Here is a 15,371-nt window from a genome sequence, read left to right as displayed (position 1 = left end):
ATTACGAGCCGAAGCACAGTGGATTTATAGCTTGGTTAAAAAGGGAACATTTAGGGGATGAGGAGGAGATTTAGGAGGTAACAATGGGGGGAAAAAGAAAAGCACAATATAAAGAAATCCCACTTACCTTTGAATCCTTGGCTGGCTGACAATCAATCTGATGGGAGACAGATGCTGTTTGGTTCATCTTTGCTCCTCACTTTTTCACACAATGCTCCTTTAATTGATCAAGCAAAAACCCAGATAGACTCCCATACAGCTCTGTATTCAAAGTTCCCTCCAACCAGAGGAAAAAACTGATGCTGAAGGCTGCTCAGAATCTCTCCCTTGTCATTATTGAATCTTCACCAGCAGCCATTCAATCAAACACACAATCTGATTTCCCTCCTTTCATTCTTCGTCAGTGAACGCTCTTAGCCTCCTCTCTTCTTTCTCTCTGCAGCCGACTCACATGCAGCCGGCAGACACTTCATAAAGCAGGCTGTTTGCCAGAGCCTCCCACATACCGCCACGTTTTTCTTCATTAGAATGCAAATTTGGCTCTAAGCAGAAGACGTTGCAGGCGTTTGGTTGGATGTTTTACATCTTAGAGCTTTTGCCTCTGACGTTTGAATTCAAAGCGTCTTACAGCAGAAGGGGATTGGTGTTTGGATGAAAGACATTTTGACAGGACTCACACTGATGAATGAGTGTGGAGCTAAAAGTTTGACCCTGAACAACCTGCTGCTGCTTATTCCATTGAAAAAAAGCACAAAAAGTAGGAAATGAAAGCTGTGTCTACTTGTCATATTTGGCCTTATTCAGAAAACAGTATAAGAAATCAAATGAAGACATAAAAGGAGAAACTGTTGCTATGTTAGAACTTTTACATTTCTTTATGCAAGTTAAAGCCAGAATAGTATAGAGATGACCATTTCAAGGCAAATGTCATGCATACCAAATTAATACAAGTTAAGATGTACATTCACTAAATATTCATGTTTACAATGTTGAGAGTCTCCAAAAATAGCACCAACGAGAGTTCCTTTGACATCAGCCGACTTATTATTTATATTAAATTAGACCTAGACATGACATTCCCGTATTAAACTAGTTAATTACCATGTTTTTACTTTGTTTACTTGGCTTTTATTTCGAATATAAACTCCCATAGCTCAGTTAATTCGGTTTTATTTATTTAAAACGGGAAGTTTTAGCTTGTGCACTGCTGATCTAATCCACTAGGGGGCGATAATGCGCCAAATATGGATGCTAACCGCCATTAAACTCCACCGAAGAAGAATAAAAATAAACACGGAAGACTTTTGTAAACATACGGCGTTTAAGAGACAAGTCGAGATCAAATGAGGATGTTACACTACCAAAATGAAAAATATGAAACATTTAGCGAATAATTGATCGACTTGAATAGCTAAATGTTTCAGAGGAAGGCCATGGAGGAGGGAGAGCGGCAGCAGCCGGCTGGAAACCCGGACTGGATGTCCCGTCTGCCCGAGGAGCTGCTGGACGTCCCGCTGTGGAGCCTGGCTGTACCCGGTAACACGGAAATATAACGGGAAAAATATTAACAACACGTATTCAATTTTCAATGTATTTATATTTCACTTTCGTTTAAATTAGCCTTTATCCCAAATCTCTTTTTCTGCATTACATTTCCAAATACATTACAGGAGGGGGTTCCCACATATGTTCATGTTTATTTAAATCAATACCTATCCTCCTCCTCTCACTGCAGGGAGTCACGACAGCATGTCTTTCTGTCTGGACCTCTCATCACCTGTCCTAAAATCAGAGCCCCGCCTCCTCAGAGTGATTGACAGGATGTTTCCCTGCTGGACTCGACCCTGTGTGTCCCGCTGGGCCACCACCCAGGTAAAGACTGCAAGACCACACAGGTGCAGCCTATTTTCTGCAGCAGATTTATGGTTTGATATGATCTGCCAATGATATTAAATGACCAAGTATTTAATTTACTGGAAAGAAGTGTGAAACATGCCCTCATGTCTTCCTTTGTGTGTGTGTGTGTGTGTGTGTGTGTGTGTGTAATTCATCTCTGAGCACTTTGTGAAGCCTCATGAAGCTAAGGCTCCAGGTGATCACACTCAGGTGCTTGAATGAGAGCAAACTGTTTATCAACCGTTTCAGCCTGTCAGAGTGTAACTGCTTTATGATTACAATTATTGAGTTTATCGACGCAGTGGAACGTCATTTTGTACCCTGTGTTGACATTATTGGGACATTATTGTAGAAATAAAAGGATCGAGGTATCCAAATTAAAGGAGCAATGGATGGTTTGCCATGCAATTCATTATTGGACAGTTTTCTGTATTTGTAAACTTCTATTATTATATCCCGACCTCTTTTTCAGCAATCAGTCCTCAGTGAACAGTGCGATCTCGGCATTCGATTCTTTGACCTGCGGATCGCCAGGAAGCCGGCAGCAGGCAGCAAGTTGTTCTTCGCTCACGGCATCTACACACTGCTGGCTGTGAAGGTACACAAACACATGCACAGGAGAACAGTCCCTCCCAACATTATACACCCTGTTAAGTTTGAACTAAATGTACGATGAACTGAAGATCCACAACACTGAAGAGAGAAAAAACCTTAAATATAGAATTTATTACTAAGGATATATTGAATAAAAAACCTTTCGCTTGTGTCTGTGTGCGTGTGTAGGAGGCTCTGGATGAACTGGCTACCTGGTTGGATGCTCATCCAAAAGAGATTGTGATCATTTCCTGTTCCCACTTTGAATCCTTGACTGACGAAGATCACGTCAACCTCGTCGAGTTCATCATCATGCTGTTTGGGAATAAACTCTGCTCCTCAAAGGTAGAACTTTTTTGGGGGGACTTTTTCATTTTTATTTGAATTAGTGAAGTGAATATAAAAGTTAAGAGGAAGTTCATTACTTACAGTTTTACCGATTATATGCAGGAGACTCCCACTGTACGTTCCTGTTGGTCCAGAGGTTGGCAGGTTGTTATTTCCTACGGTGACCAGCAGATGGTGCTGCAGCATCCACAACTGTGGCCCGGGATACCATACTGGTAAAAAATACAAGCGGGTGCTGTATTTTATCTCAACACTGTTACAGTAGTATTAAAAGAAGCAGGTGATCACATGAAATCACCCCGCCTCGTTACTTTCTGTCTCCAGGTATGCTGACAGCCCCGACCCTAAGAAGGTGATCGCCTACCTGGAGGACCAAAAGAGCAAAGGCCGACCAGGTAGGGAGCGATGTGAACAGTATTTAATTCAGTCATCAAAGAGGAAGTAGCATTATGACACTAGAAATAAACTAAATAACCAGAGAATGTCCTGCATCCAGAAAGAAGAAAAACAGAACATTTTAGCAACAAAAACAACTTCAAATACCAAAAATGTACAAGACTTTTATGTATTCAAATGTCTATTTGGTCAGGATGAAACTAACTTTGACTAGTTTAATATCTAAGAATATTTTATAACGGTGTTGTATAAACTCCTAAAGACAATCAGTGTTTTAGCTTTTAGATGAATGTGTTACAGTAAAAAGAACATTTTTGATCTATAGTTGGTATAAAATGTTCCCTCTTAAGTTTTTTGTCAATGGTTGTTTTTTCAGACGGTTTTTACGTCAGCGGTCTGAACCTGACAGAGGACACTCCCTACGTCCTCCTCCATCCGCTCCAGAGCATGAGGAAGATGACGGTGAGGGCTCTCTCTCTGCTGCTCGAATGGACGAGCAAGCAGCGGCCAGGTGGCCGCGAGGGGGGCGGAGTCAACATCCTCTGCTGCGACTTTGTGGGCGTCAGCAAATTCTGCTCACTTGTGATTGGCCTGAACTACAAGCTGCTGGATGGTCGTCCTCTCCTCAGGAGAACACCAGCATCTTCCTCGGATTCTATCACCTGTTGACACAATGTCTCCTTTTGTTTCTCAGACAAAATGTCATACACACGTTATCTTCTTTTCAGTTTACATGAGCAAGGCTCTCTAAATGTTACTGTCAGTGTCTTAAAGATTAAGATTTTATAACTGAGAACTTTTTTTATTGCACTTTGAACTTAACTTGAATAACTGTGAATAAGTCACAGGCTGGTTTTTAGATCTTCACATTTAAATGTGTTAGTCAAATCTTCTGCATGCACTAAATCACACTTGACTGCGTTTTAATTGTAAATATGTTTTTTCTACTGTATCGTAACTTTTTCCAAACTATTTTTGTTTCTTTAAAATGCAGGGTGTAAAAACATGTATTGCTATTTTGTACTTTATGCTTTCACTATAAAAACACTTCTCTATATTATGACTGCTGACTTTTTGAATAGCCTTGTTCCAGAATGACCTCGTGAACAGCGACAAACAAGCAGCCCACAATCAAACACTAATTTCCACACTGGTTTATTCAATGAGACACAAGAAGAATAACAGATAATAAATCTCACTGCTTTGACTTTGGCACTGCTGAATAAAATTGTCAATCTACTCTCCCCTCTGGGTTAACACCAGAGACTATATGTTAACACCTCAGACTGTAGGTTAACACCACAGACTGCAGGTTAACACCTCAGACTGTAGGTTAACACCTCAGACTGTAGGTTAACACCACAGACTGTAGGTCAACACCTCAGACTGTAGGTTAACACCTCAGACTGTAGGTTAACACCACAGACTGTAGGTTAACACCTCAGACTGTAGGTTAACACCACAGACTGTAGGTCAACACCACAGACTGCAGGTTAACACCTCAGACTGTAGGTTAACACCACAGACTGTAGGTCAACACCTCAGACTGTAGGTTAACACCACAGACTGTAGGTTAACACCTCAGACTGTAGGTCAACACCACAGACTGTAGGTTAGACTGTAGGTTAAAACCACAGACTGTAGGTTAACACCTCAGACTGTAGGTTAACACCACAGACTGTAGGTTAACACCACAGACTGTAGGTCAACACCACAGACTGTAGGTCAACACCACAGACTGTAGGTCAACACCACAGACTGTAGGTCAACACCACAGACTGTAGGTCAACACCACAGACTGCAGGTTAACACCACAGACTGTAGGTCAACACCACAGACTGTAGGTTAACACCACAGACTGTAGGTTAACACCTCAGACTGTAGGTTAACACCACAGACTGCAGGTTGTTTAAATGCTCTCCTATGTGTGTCCTGACTGCAGTGCATTCACTGTTTAGGAATAAAAAGCTAAACTTGAAATCAAATATAAAAAGCAACAGTGCATTGACAAACAAATATGGCTGACTCCTATGTAAAAAAAATCTGTACATTACTTGGATTTGCTCGTGCACAAACTTTGTCCCTTAAGTTGCATCGGTTTGCATATCAGCTGGTTATATTTGGAACTGTTGCTATCACACGTCATAGTTAAACTAGAAAATGCACGGTTTATAAAAAATAAATATCCCTTTGTTATTGTTAAAAAAATGATTTGAAAATATCATCCCAAGAAAAAAAAAAACAACAGTAGCAAAAGTGAAAAATAAAAAAAACGGTTAATCAAGTGCTTTGGGTTACAGGAAACATCAGTGTAAAAAGAGAAGTCATAAAAAAAAAAAAACACATTTCACGTATGATAACTCATGTTTATGCTGCTTTAGGATGCTGAAATGTCTGATTGACGGCAGAAAGAAAAGGCTTTATTATTATCCAAACTTGTCTTTGATGCATGTCACTGCCGACTGATACGCTCTGTAAAATGGAAGTGTGGTTTTTAAAGGTACAGGAAACCTTAATTAGACCATTATTAGCACATATAAGATGGTTTAGGCACTTGAGCTGCACCTCTGGTTTGTTTTCAAGATGACATGTTTTTGATTAAACAGGCAGGCGGAGAAGAAAGCATGAAATGCTTGTTGTAGTCCATGATCATTGTGGTATATCCCTCGAGAGAGAGAGAGAGAGAGAGAGAGAGAGAGAGAGAGATAGAGAGAGAGAGAGAGAGAGAGAGAGAGAGAGAGATTTCTTCTAGCTGAGAAATGTGACAGATTAAAGACGGCCTTCTATGAAGTAGAGCCCTGATATAAGAAGTCCTGATTTTGATTCATAACGTATTTTGTTAAAAAAAATTAAAGACTTGTTGGAATGACGGGTATCTCTGCTAGCGAACACCAGGAAGGCTTATTTGAATATTTGGATGAATATTAGCGCGATGAAAGAACAGAGAAGAAATAAAGCGTTTAAGTTCACAGCCTGTTTTCAGCCTGCTTCTAATTGGTAATAAGTCATGAAACGTCCAACATGGCTGCTGGAGGGTGTGTTACCGTCCGTCACCTGAGCTTAACTTTGCTTCAACTAGTGGAATTATTCTCTAAAGCACCCTAAATGAAGGGCTAACAAACATTAACTCATTATTCATGTGAAAAAACATATTTACAAATCACCACATGTGGTGCAAACACAGAGACGTGTGTGTGTGTGGATTAAAGCATCCACCGTGTGTGTGTGTGTGTGTGTGTGTGTGTGTGTGTGTGTGTGTGTGTGTGTGTTGATGTGTGTGTGTGTCTATCTCCTGGAGTGGACGTAGCTGTTCTCAACACACAGCACCACATAGGAGCTGGAGCAGCTGCTGGAGCTCTGCTGAAGCAGGCTGCCGCTCTGCAGCGACGACGCCATGCCGGTCAGCGCCTGGTCGCCCACACGCCACGTCTCGCAGAAGCTGTCGACGTGCCGCAGCCCGGCGCTGGTCGACCCGTGCCACAACATCTTCTCCTGCCTGGGATATTTAAAAAAAAAAAAAGAAGACGGTATGAGCAGAGGAACTTTGAGTGATTTTTCTAACCTCTCTTTTTTTGACAAGAAAAATGTCAATGATCTTGTCATTTTATTTTGAAAGATCACATCATTGGGTTACCATGTGCTGTCACTCATAATGTTTCTGCCATCAAAGGAGTAGATGGGCACGTTGTCCTTCATCCTGCCATTATTGAAGATGGCGTCCCAGTTGTCAAACAGAACCTCATCCTGAAAAATAGACACACAATATGAAGTAGAAGAGTGTGGTGAAGACTAGTTCTAAGTTTAACAAATTATTAGTAAACCAAAGAGTACATTTGTTGTTTATTTCACAGCTGCAGCTTTTTTTTAAAAAAACCTTACCTTCAGGTTGACTATCGGCATTCGGTCCCTGTCTGCCTTGCGGACGATGCTGTGGAGATCCTGGAGTTTGGCGGACAGGAAGGCCCGGAAAGTTCCCTTCATCCCGACGGCCTGAGCCTGAGTGAAGCACATGTAGTCTGCGCCGCGGATTCCCCTCATGAAGCCGCTCTGAGGGCTGTTCAGGGCGATCAGGTGGAGCTGCGGAAACATTTCCAGGGTTACCATTTCATTTGACAATAGAGCTATTCATTTACGCTGCCGTGTGAGGCACGGCCCGTCATTTAAACTTGGTTACAAGGTAGACCGATGAGACAGACGGATGGAAAAGTTTGCTGGACAGCTAACTGCATAGCGAGATGGTTAACCAGAAAGTCTGCTTGGGCTGGGGAGAAGGTTAGCAGGATGGATGGAGAGATAGTGAGGTAACCTTAGATATGTAGATAGAAAACTAGCTGGAGCGTTAGCTGCCAAGCTAGATAGAAAGCCTGATGTTAATCAGAAGGTTAGCTAGATAACAAGGTGTTAACTAGACATATTGATAGATCCACTAACTGTTACTGTAGCATTAACATGCATTGCACAGTACATTGACAGAAACATTACAAAACCTCAGCAACAACAATACAGATTAAATAAAGATGAAACACTCCGAATCGATCAGTAAATATATCAGAGATAAGGACATGATGATGTAAAAGTGAACCTCTCTTACCCCTGGACCTGAGTTATGATGGTGGACTGGAGTCTGGGGCTCAGGAGGAGCCGGTCTCCTCTGAGGAGTGACCGCGTGGTGAGTGTCCGGGTACACAGGACGGGTCTGTGTGGTGTGAACAGAATACCTGCCGTCTGGTTGATTTAACCGGTCGGAGTAACTGGGAAACCTGGGATCAGTGGGCGCCGGGTACCGCGGGTCGGGCTGATACCTGTCGTCAGGCTGGTATCTGGGGTCGACGTGAGTTGGGTTGCGTGGATCTGGGTGGGACGGGTGATGCTGGTCCGGATGCGAGAGATGCTCGGTGCCGGGGTGGACCGGACTCTCGGGTTGCCTTTGGGCGTCGCGAGCAGAGGTGTCGGTGTGAGAGTGGTGGTCAGGGTAGTAGGGGACGACAGGTGGGGGCTCCACAGCTGCAACCTCATTACGCTGAAAATAACAAATATGATTCAGATTTTAAAAAAGTGACATTATTTATTCTGAAGAGGAAAAAATATATATATTAGACTTACATCCTCACTGGGCAAAGGAATATAGCCTCCAAGCTGTAAAAAAAAACAACAAAGACAATGAAGTAAATATACTCAGGAAGTACTTTTACTACTCTGCTGCAGATTGATCAACATCAAGAGGGGCAACTTTTACCTGGACTTGACGAACTCCATCTCGGACCCGTAAGTAGAGATCAGTTTGTTCTAAAATGTAAACCAGGGAGCCTTCAGGTTGTCTTCTAGCGGTGGCTGTCATGGTGTCATAAGACCTCAAAACGGTCACCTACACACAGAAAACACTGATGATCATTGTGCAGGTTTGACAGTGGTGTTTGTATTCATGATATATTATCGGATAAAGCGATTTCTCACCCCTGTGGAGTGTCCAGGTATTCCAGGTGCACCAGGGGGTCCCGGTGGTCCAGGAATATTGATAGCTGTCAATCAATGGGAGTTACATGAGCTCAATTCGGACTGAACAGAAAGATTTAAAACTGTATCATAGAGTATCATAACTCACTCTGTGTGCCCCTGTAAGCCCCAGGTAAGGATGCGCCTGGTGGTCCAGGAGGGCCTGGTGCTCCGGGTTGTCCATCGTAGCCTCTTCCTGGTGGACCAGATGGCCCCTGAGGGCCAGGAGGACCAATGATGGAGTCGCCTTTTTGACCCTGATGGGATAATGACAAAAAAAGGAATGAGGTTTTGTTGTTTAGATTTAGTGAAGCTGTATGTTTATAAATGTATGTGATCTCACAGGAGGTCCAGGCAGCCCTGGGAATCCGCTTCCTCCATAACGGGGGTCATAATGTCCTCCAGCCGGTTCTCCTTTCTCTCCTTTGAAGCCGGGACTTCCTGTTTCCCCTTTCATCTCATTCTGGACACATAAGCATCAAGAAATATCCAGTAGACATTAAAAACATTTAGCTAGAGAAATAGTCATCATGTGATTCTAAGAGTTAAGAGTTCAGACTTACTCTCAAAGTGTAAATGTCAAGCGACCCGTAGCCTGAGAGAGAGAGAGAGAAGGTAGAAAAACTGTAAATGTATCCACACACTGAAAACACCATTTACTTTTTAAACATTCAGGTCGAGTTACCTTGAATTTCAAGCGTCCCAGGTGGTCCTTGGTCACCTTTCTCTCCTTTAGCGGCTAAAACAAAACGAGGAACAGAAACAACTTCTTCAGTTAAACACAAACATTTACCTGTTCACTCACCTTTCATCCTCAGTCTGTTTCAGTCTTTATGCTAATCTAGGCCAAGCGGCTAATAGCTGTAGCGCTACATTTGAATGAACAGACATAAAGGTACACCTTCAACTCTTTGAGAGAAAACAAATCATTGCTTTTTTAAAAATGTGAATTGATTCCTTTCAACTTTTTTTTTTTCTTTTTTAAGAGAATTTAAAATACAGCATGAAGTGAGTTTACCTGGATAATACCTGGAGGAATCATCATATCCCTGGAATAAAAACAAAGACTTATATCATCAAATAGAAACATTGAAGAAAACTTAAAGGCTGAAGGTAAAGCCTGAGTACTCACTAAACCAGTGAATAAAAACACTTTCATGACGCCTTTTCAATAGAAACACATCACTACACTGAGGTTAATGTTTCAGGTCTCCACTCACACTTTGCCTGTCGTAGGGACCGGACGCTCCAGGAGGTCCAGGGGGGCCTGGTGGACCTGGAGGACCCTGAAAAATGCAATAAATATTAATTTCTTCAGTTTATCACCTAAAAATTAGAGCGCAGAAGCTAATTGAAGCTGAATTTGAGGCTCTGGTGACTCAACAAAAAGTCTTAGTCTGTGGTACTCACAGGGTAAGCATATCCAGATCCAGATCCAGTGCCAGAATCTCCCTTTTCTCCTCGGGCACCGTTCAGACCAGGGCGACCCTACAATGAAAAACAACATTCAGATTGATATTTAAGTCAGTGCACATCATTTATGAACAAGTTTAAAGCTTCAAAGTGTTTGAAACAGACTTCTAGTATCAGTTTTTAAAACACTTACTGGTCTCCCTGGAAGCCCAATCTCTCCCTTCTGGCCTCCAGGACCATGGGGACCCTGAAAATACAAGTTTATGATGATGATGTGATTTCTCTAGCTTGTTTAGTTTAGATTTTTATAATGGAGAAAATAAAAGCATGGTACGCACTGGAGGTCCCACAGGGCCAGGAGGTCCACTCTCGCCCTGTAAAAGAAAAAATAAGGAACTTTGAATACAGATAATCATTCGTTTTAAACAATGATAAATACAACTGAAGAGGCTGAAAAGTTCAAGCATGCCCACAACATGTGCTTGTAATTCATAAAGGTTGTTTTTACCTGCTGTCCTGCCAGACCACCCAGGTACAGAGGTCTCCCATCAGGCCCCATGATGACACCCGGCTCTCCTTTCTGCCCCTGTGCACACAACAAACACAATCAACACATAGCTGAACACATGTGCTGCGTTTCCTCTGTTGGGAAAGATAATAGCATTGTTTTGTTGCACAGAAAACCATGAATTAAGAAATATTTATCTTTTTACTCTACTGTTACTGACTATTCATGCATTTTTAAGACACACCTGGACAGTAAATCAATTCAACTTTCAACAGTTTTGTACAATGATTCATTAAGTTGTAGTGCTGGGCAAGTTATCAGGTTTCAATTTCAGCAACGATCATACACATTCATACGCCAACGACGAAGCAGCGGGAGCACCTTGGGGTTAAGAGTCTTGCCCAAGGACACATGGGACATGTGGCTGCAGGAGCTGGGGATCGAACCACCACCTTCTGGTTGAGAGACGATCGACTCTACCCCTGAGCACAGCCACTCCGATTTGTAATGTGTAAATTGCAAAATAATGATTTCAAATCCAGATGATCTTACTTGAGGTGCATATCCTGGAGGACCTGAGTCTCCTTTATCTCCCTTTGGTCCGGAGGGCCCCTAAATAAAAACACCAATATATTAACCATCTTTATTTCTATCATATTAATCGGTCTTTTCCAGACAGGACTAAGCTCTGATGAAAGCGGTACTTACTGGGAATCCTGCTCGGCCTGGCTGTCCACCCTGCAGGAGAGAGAGTAAAAAACTTGTAAAGAGAAGAAACATATATTGTGTACAAGTGTTCTAATATCTTAAGAGTTTAGTGAGGTTTATGACGAGGTTACTTCTGGGAGGACTCACCTGCCACCCTTCGCTCCAATAAACGTCATTATACTACAGCAAGACAAAGTTAGGTCAGTTAGTGCGCAGGTGAACAAACATTCTGCAGGCAGTGACGGTTAGTGAACATGAGTGCGTGCTCAAACTCAATCCAAACGAGTGACTTAGTGATGGCATGGCAGGCATATTTTGTCTTCTTAGAACTCACATCTGAGGTCTGCTGGGTGACTTGTCCTGGAGGTCCAGGAGGCCCCGGAGGTCCAGGTAGCCCACCCTCTCGTCCTGGCAAACCCTTAAAAACACAAATTAAGGCAACATTTCTAACAGAGGACTCTCTGTTACACGACATATCTGTTCTGATTCTAAATATATTCTTTGAAAAGATCCCAATACAACAATTCCATTTGTATTTGTTAACCATTTTGTCTATTCTATTCATGATCCCTGGAGGATGAACCCTAGTGAATTAGATTACAAGATGGACTTTTCTTTGAGGGCTCCCACCTGGTTTAGATACAGTTTTGGGATAAATATCTCAAAGATGACTAAGTTAGTCACTAAAATGTGATGTTTGAAAAGTCATGTTCCCCAGAGGTTGAACCCTGATGGCTTTACTGATGACATTTTTCCTTTAGTTCCACCATAAGGTTTTATATTCATGGTTACAAGTTCAATGTCTCACAAGTATTGAACGGATGACAAATACATTTTTCCACAGATATTCATTGAACCCAGAAGAAGAAGCAGAGTTCAATTTAGATTTTTTAAATAATGTTGTTTAGAAAAAAAGACCTACACAGCATTCCCATCAGATCAGCTGTCTATCTTTTTGTCTAATTCTTATAAGCAAATATCAGTATTTTAACATTCACAAGACTCACCGGATCTCCTCTCTCTCCTCGGTCTCCCTTTAGACCCTAAAAAAACACAACGACACAGAAAGCAGTCATGAACGCTCGTACAAATGAGTTGGGGATTTCATTTATGTATTTAAGTTATACAAAAGAAACTCAAATCCTAAGATGTATCTGGTTTCTTACGGGCTGTCCAGAGAACCCATCGAGTCCCGGTATCCCAGGAGGTCCTCGTAGTCCCTCTGATCCTTTGTTTCCATGGATACCTGGCAGTCCTGGCTTACCCTGAAAACCATAACAAACATTGCTAACACTGAAATCAGGACTGAGGCTGAAGAAATAGAAAAAAATGTAAGTTTGAAACTTTATTGAAACAATGCAAAGACAGGCCGACTGTGTGGTACTTACAGGTAGACCAGGAATACCAGCTGGACCCTGAACGACAGAACAGAAATGAGGTCAGTCATCGACTGTAGCAACAAGGTAACAGGTGTAATATATAGATGATGGGATAGATGATGGGGTACCTGTGGTCCAGGTGGGCCAGGTAAGCCATTGCCCCCCTCAAATCCAACCTCGTTACCCTGGAAGAAAAGAAAGCAAAACATGAGACAGGTTTCCTGCATTACATTGTTTTAGTCTTCTGATTTGGATGAAATGAGAGTGAATTCAGGTTTGCAAGATATTTAAATGTTCTCATTATAAATATAAACGTGTCATTCAAGGACTGATGTCTCTAAATGTTCTCTAAGTTTGAATATGACTATAAGCTGCATTTTAATGTCTTTATACAGGGAATCCAGTTGTTTTTTAAAAACAACTTTAACACTTTGTGTCATTTCCCTAACGCTGCGTTCACTGTCAACACAAAGTCATCTCAGTGACCTACAGCGCAGAGTTTGAATGCACCTGAATGTAATCTCTACTCACAAAGCCAAAGCGGTGCGGTGGCCCAGGAGGTCCAGGGGGTCCTGGGGGTCCAACTGGTCCCATGGGACCTGGAAGCCCTGCAAGCCCAGTCTGCCCAGATGTACCTGTTCTACCTGCGTCACCCTGAGCACCCTGAGGTGAGAAGAACATGTCAGTGTTTATTGTGACTTCGACTGAATAAGGACTGTTAGACATTCCTGTTAATAAAACTGCAGCAAAGTGATGAATGAAAAGACTGATGCAGCTAAAGATGGCGAGCAGGAGAGGTGAAGACCATGAAAACTTAAGGTTAGTCCAAAAAGTCAGTGATTCAGTTTGATGTCCTGCTTGGAAAACACTAAAGTTATTCTCCTCATACTACTGACGGGTTAAGAAAATAAAACAAGAAGGATGTGGATTAGGAACTGAATGGATGAAAAAACAGGAAATGAAAACTAGAAAAGAGGAAACAAATCACCAAAAGAGAGACCCGCCCCCCCAGTACCTGTGCCCATTACACACCGTAGAGGACGGAGCAAAGTAAGAGAAGAGGTAGGTGAAAGGGTTGGAGTCTTGGGAGTCTTGCTAGAGAAAAGCAACAAACATGGAGGACAGAATCTATCCGGATACACCCGCCACAAATATGCCTTAATTTGAAATGTAAACACAAAAGCGAACCTCGATCAAAACATTCACGACTTGACTTATCTCACCTTTTCTCCAGCTGCTCCTGGAAGACCGAGCTCCCCGCCGTCACCCTGGAGAGAAAGACATTTAAGAGCGAGCAGCCCAACTCACTGACTCTTTGAAGTAGCAGTGGATTGATTCTGATGAAACTTTGTACAGACCTACAGAGAAAAACTGCTGAGGACTTTAACAATCTTCCACTTTTCTAATTGAATACTATCTTGAGCGATTATTGTCTTCAGAAAATTTGAATAGAACAGAATTGCTACTGTGAGCGTGACAGAAGGCTAACGTTAGCATGTAGCCCAAAGCAACACTCACAGAGGTGTTAGCATGGCCGAAGACTCGATGGAATACTTTTAAAGGCAGGATTTACAAACATTTTCAAAGTTCACGTTGAAGTCAACCTTATTGGGTTTTATGTGCAAACTTTGAGAACTATTCATCGCCCTTTGTACTCACCTTTGTTCCGCTAGGTCCAGGTGTACCTGGTCTACCTGGAGGACCAGGGGGGCCCTGAAACAGCACACAGGACATGCAGAAATATTAAAAGTTGAATATGTGATGAGAACAGTGAATCAGGCAGCGCATGTTGCACTCTTAGAGCAAACAGTAAACTGAATAATGAAATTGTTTCAACATCACGTCAACTTTAAATGCTCACTGGTAGACCAGGGACTCCGTCTACTCCTGGTGGTCCTGGAGGTCCAAAAGCTACTGGACCGTTGGCTCCCAGAGCGACTGAAGTCCCAGGAATTCCAGGAGGACCTGGGAGGCCCGGGGGACCACGAGCACCCTGGATAACAAATCAGAAAGTTGTATAAAAATATTCTGAGTTGGGGAAAAAAAACAACATGCTGAATTATCAACGTACCCGAAACCTTTCCAAGTCTGGATATCCTGAGCCCTCCATGTCCACGAACGTCTATCAAAACAAAAATCTATGAAAAACAGTAACAAGCAGCTTTGAATCAATGAAAACTAAAACATACATGAAGTGTGGACGTACCGGGCGGTCGCCATTGCCAGATCCTGGAAGTCCTGGAGGACCTGGGGGGCCTCTGAGTCCAGGTTCACCGTCTCCACGCTCACCCTGAAAATATCATACAGTGTCATTCTAAATAAATAATATTACATTATAAAACACCAGTCAAAAAATATCATTCATCCACTGATCTGATTTCATTGAAACCTTTTGGCCTTTGGTACCAGGACTTCCTGGAGTTCCTGGGAAACCTGGTGGCCCTGCTGGACCCTGAAAGAAAAGAAAAGAAGAATTTAAAGGGGTTGTTTTTTTAATCATCTGTTTTAATATTAAACTGCTTAATAAGAGAAAGAGGCGTACAGTTTTTCCATCCTCTCCTGGATCACCCTGAAAGATAAAAAGCAATCAGTGATGATGTTAATCTAAAAAAAGAATCAATAATGTCATAAAAATA

General features: G+C 42.2%; 2 protein-coding genes across 8 annotated transcripts in view; one reads left to right on the top strand and one right to left on the bottom strand.

The window, feature by feature from the left end:
* The first annotated feature begins 1,272 nt into the window (after positions 1-1,272).
* LOC132959865 (PI-PLC X domain-containing protein 1-like) lies at positions 1,273-4,294 on the top strand. Its single transcript, XM_061033116.1, has 7 exons — positions 1,273-1,536; positions 1,736-1,872; positions 2,369-2,494; positions 2,680-2,835; positions 2,941-3,053; positions 3,163-3,233; positions 3,611-4,294. The coding sequence occupies exons 1-7, from the start codon at positions 1,416-1,418 to the stop codon at positions 3,901-3,903; spliced, it is 1,017 nt and encodes a 338-aa protein (XP_060889099.1). The 5' UTR covers positions 1,273-1,415; the 3' UTR covers positions 3,904-4,294.
* Positions 4,295-4,372: 78 nt separating this feature from the next.
* LOC132959863 (collagen alpha-1(XVIII) chain-like) overlaps positions 4,373-15,371 on the bottom strand; it is a 36,035-nt gene continuing 25,036 nt past the window's right edge. For 4 of the 7 annotated variants that reach the window (XM_061033115.1, XM_061033113.1, XM_061033108.1 and 1 more), the window contains 35 exons: positions 15,278-15,304; positions 15,125-15,187; positions 14,942-15,025; positions 14,807-14,857; positions 14,597-14,728; positions 14,395-14,448; positions 13,959-14,003; positions 13,768-13,830; positions 13,267-13,398; positions 12,864-12,920; positions 12,745-12,771; positions 12,523-12,621; positions 12,364-12,399; positions 11,691-11,774; positions 11,504-11,536; positions 11,357-11,386; positions 11,201-11,260; positions 10,649-10,726; positions 10,479-10,514; positions 10,334-10,387; positions 10,138-10,215; positions 9,948-10,013; positions 9,746-9,776; positions 9,413-9,466; positions 9,291-9,322; positions 9,071-9,190; positions 8,837-8,984; positions 8,689-8,753; positions 8,471-8,599; positions 8,338-8,370; positions 7,826-8,254; positions 7,114-7,311; positions 6,869-6,978; positions 5,094-6,730; positions 4,373-4,514 (listed from right to left, as the gene is read on the bottom strand). In XM_061033115.1, the coding sequence (XP_060889098.1) occupies positions 6,520-6,730; positions 6,869-6,978; positions 7,114-7,311; positions 7,826-8,254; positions 8,338-8,370; positions 8,471-8,599; positions 8,689-8,753; positions 8,837-8,984; positions 9,071-9,190; positions 9,291-9,322; positions 9,413-9,466; positions 9,746-9,776; positions 9,948-10,013; positions 10,138-10,215; positions 10,334-10,387; positions 10,479-10,514; positions 10,649-10,726; positions 11,201-11,260; positions 11,357-11,386; positions 11,504-11,536; positions 11,691-11,774; positions 12,364-12,399; positions 12,523-12,621; positions 12,745-12,771; positions 12,864-12,920; positions 13,267-13,398; positions 13,768-13,830; positions 13,959-14,003; positions 14,395-14,448; positions 14,597-14,728; positions 14,807-14,857; positions 14,942-15,025; positions 15,125-15,187; positions 15,278-15,304 (2,949 nt within the window). In that variant the 3' untranslated portion in view covers positions 4,373-4,514; positions 5,094-6,519. Of the gene's footprint in view, positions 4,515-5,093; positions 6,731-6,868; positions 6,979-7,113; positions 7,312-7,825; positions 8,255-8,337; positions 8,371-8,470; positions 8,600-8,688; positions 8,754-8,836; positions 8,985-9,070; positions 9,191-9,290; positions 9,323-9,412; positions 9,467-9,745; positions 9,777-9,947; positions 10,014-10,133; positions 10,216-10,333; positions 10,388-10,478; positions 10,515-10,648; positions 10,727-11,200; positions 11,261-11,356; positions 11,387-11,503; positions 11,537-11,690; positions 11,775-12,363; positions 12,400-12,522; positions 12,622-12,744; positions 12,772-12,863; positions 12,921-13,266; positions 13,399-13,767; positions 13,831-13,958; positions 14,004-14,394; positions 14,449-14,596; positions 14,729-14,806; positions 14,858-14,941; positions 15,026-15,124; positions 15,188-15,277; positions 15,305-15,371 lie in introns of all 7 variants that reach the window. The other 3 variants (XM_061033109.1, XM_061033110.1, XM_061033112.1) reach the window with 3 other exon arrangements.

The sequence above is a fragment of the Labrus mixtus genome, chromosome 24, assembly GCF_963584025.1.
Source record: "Labrus mixtus chromosome 24, fLabMix1.1, whole genome shotgun sequence".
Taxonomy (NCBI): Eukaryota; Metazoa; Chordata; class Actinopteri; order Labriformes; family Labridae; genus Labrus; species Labrus mixtus.
This window is presented reverse-complemented; position numbering and strand designations above follow the sequence as displayed.

What these genes read in the sequence shown, in the direction of transcription:
- LOC132959865 (XM_061033116.1), top strand. Translation starts at nt 1,416, where the DNA reads ATGTTTCAGAGGAAGGCCATGGAGGAGGGAGAGCGGCAGCAGCCGGCT. An exon ending in ATAAACTCTGCTCCTCAAAG is followed by an intron (nt 2,836 to 2,940) that starts GTAGAACTTTTT and finishes GATTATATGCAG; the next exon opens with GAGACTCCCACTGTACGTTC. An exon ending in AAAGAGCAAAGGCCGACCAG is followed by an intron (nt 3,234 to 3,610) that starts GTAGGGAGCGAT and finishes TTGTTTTTTCAG; the next exon opens with ACGGTTTTTACGTCAGCGGT.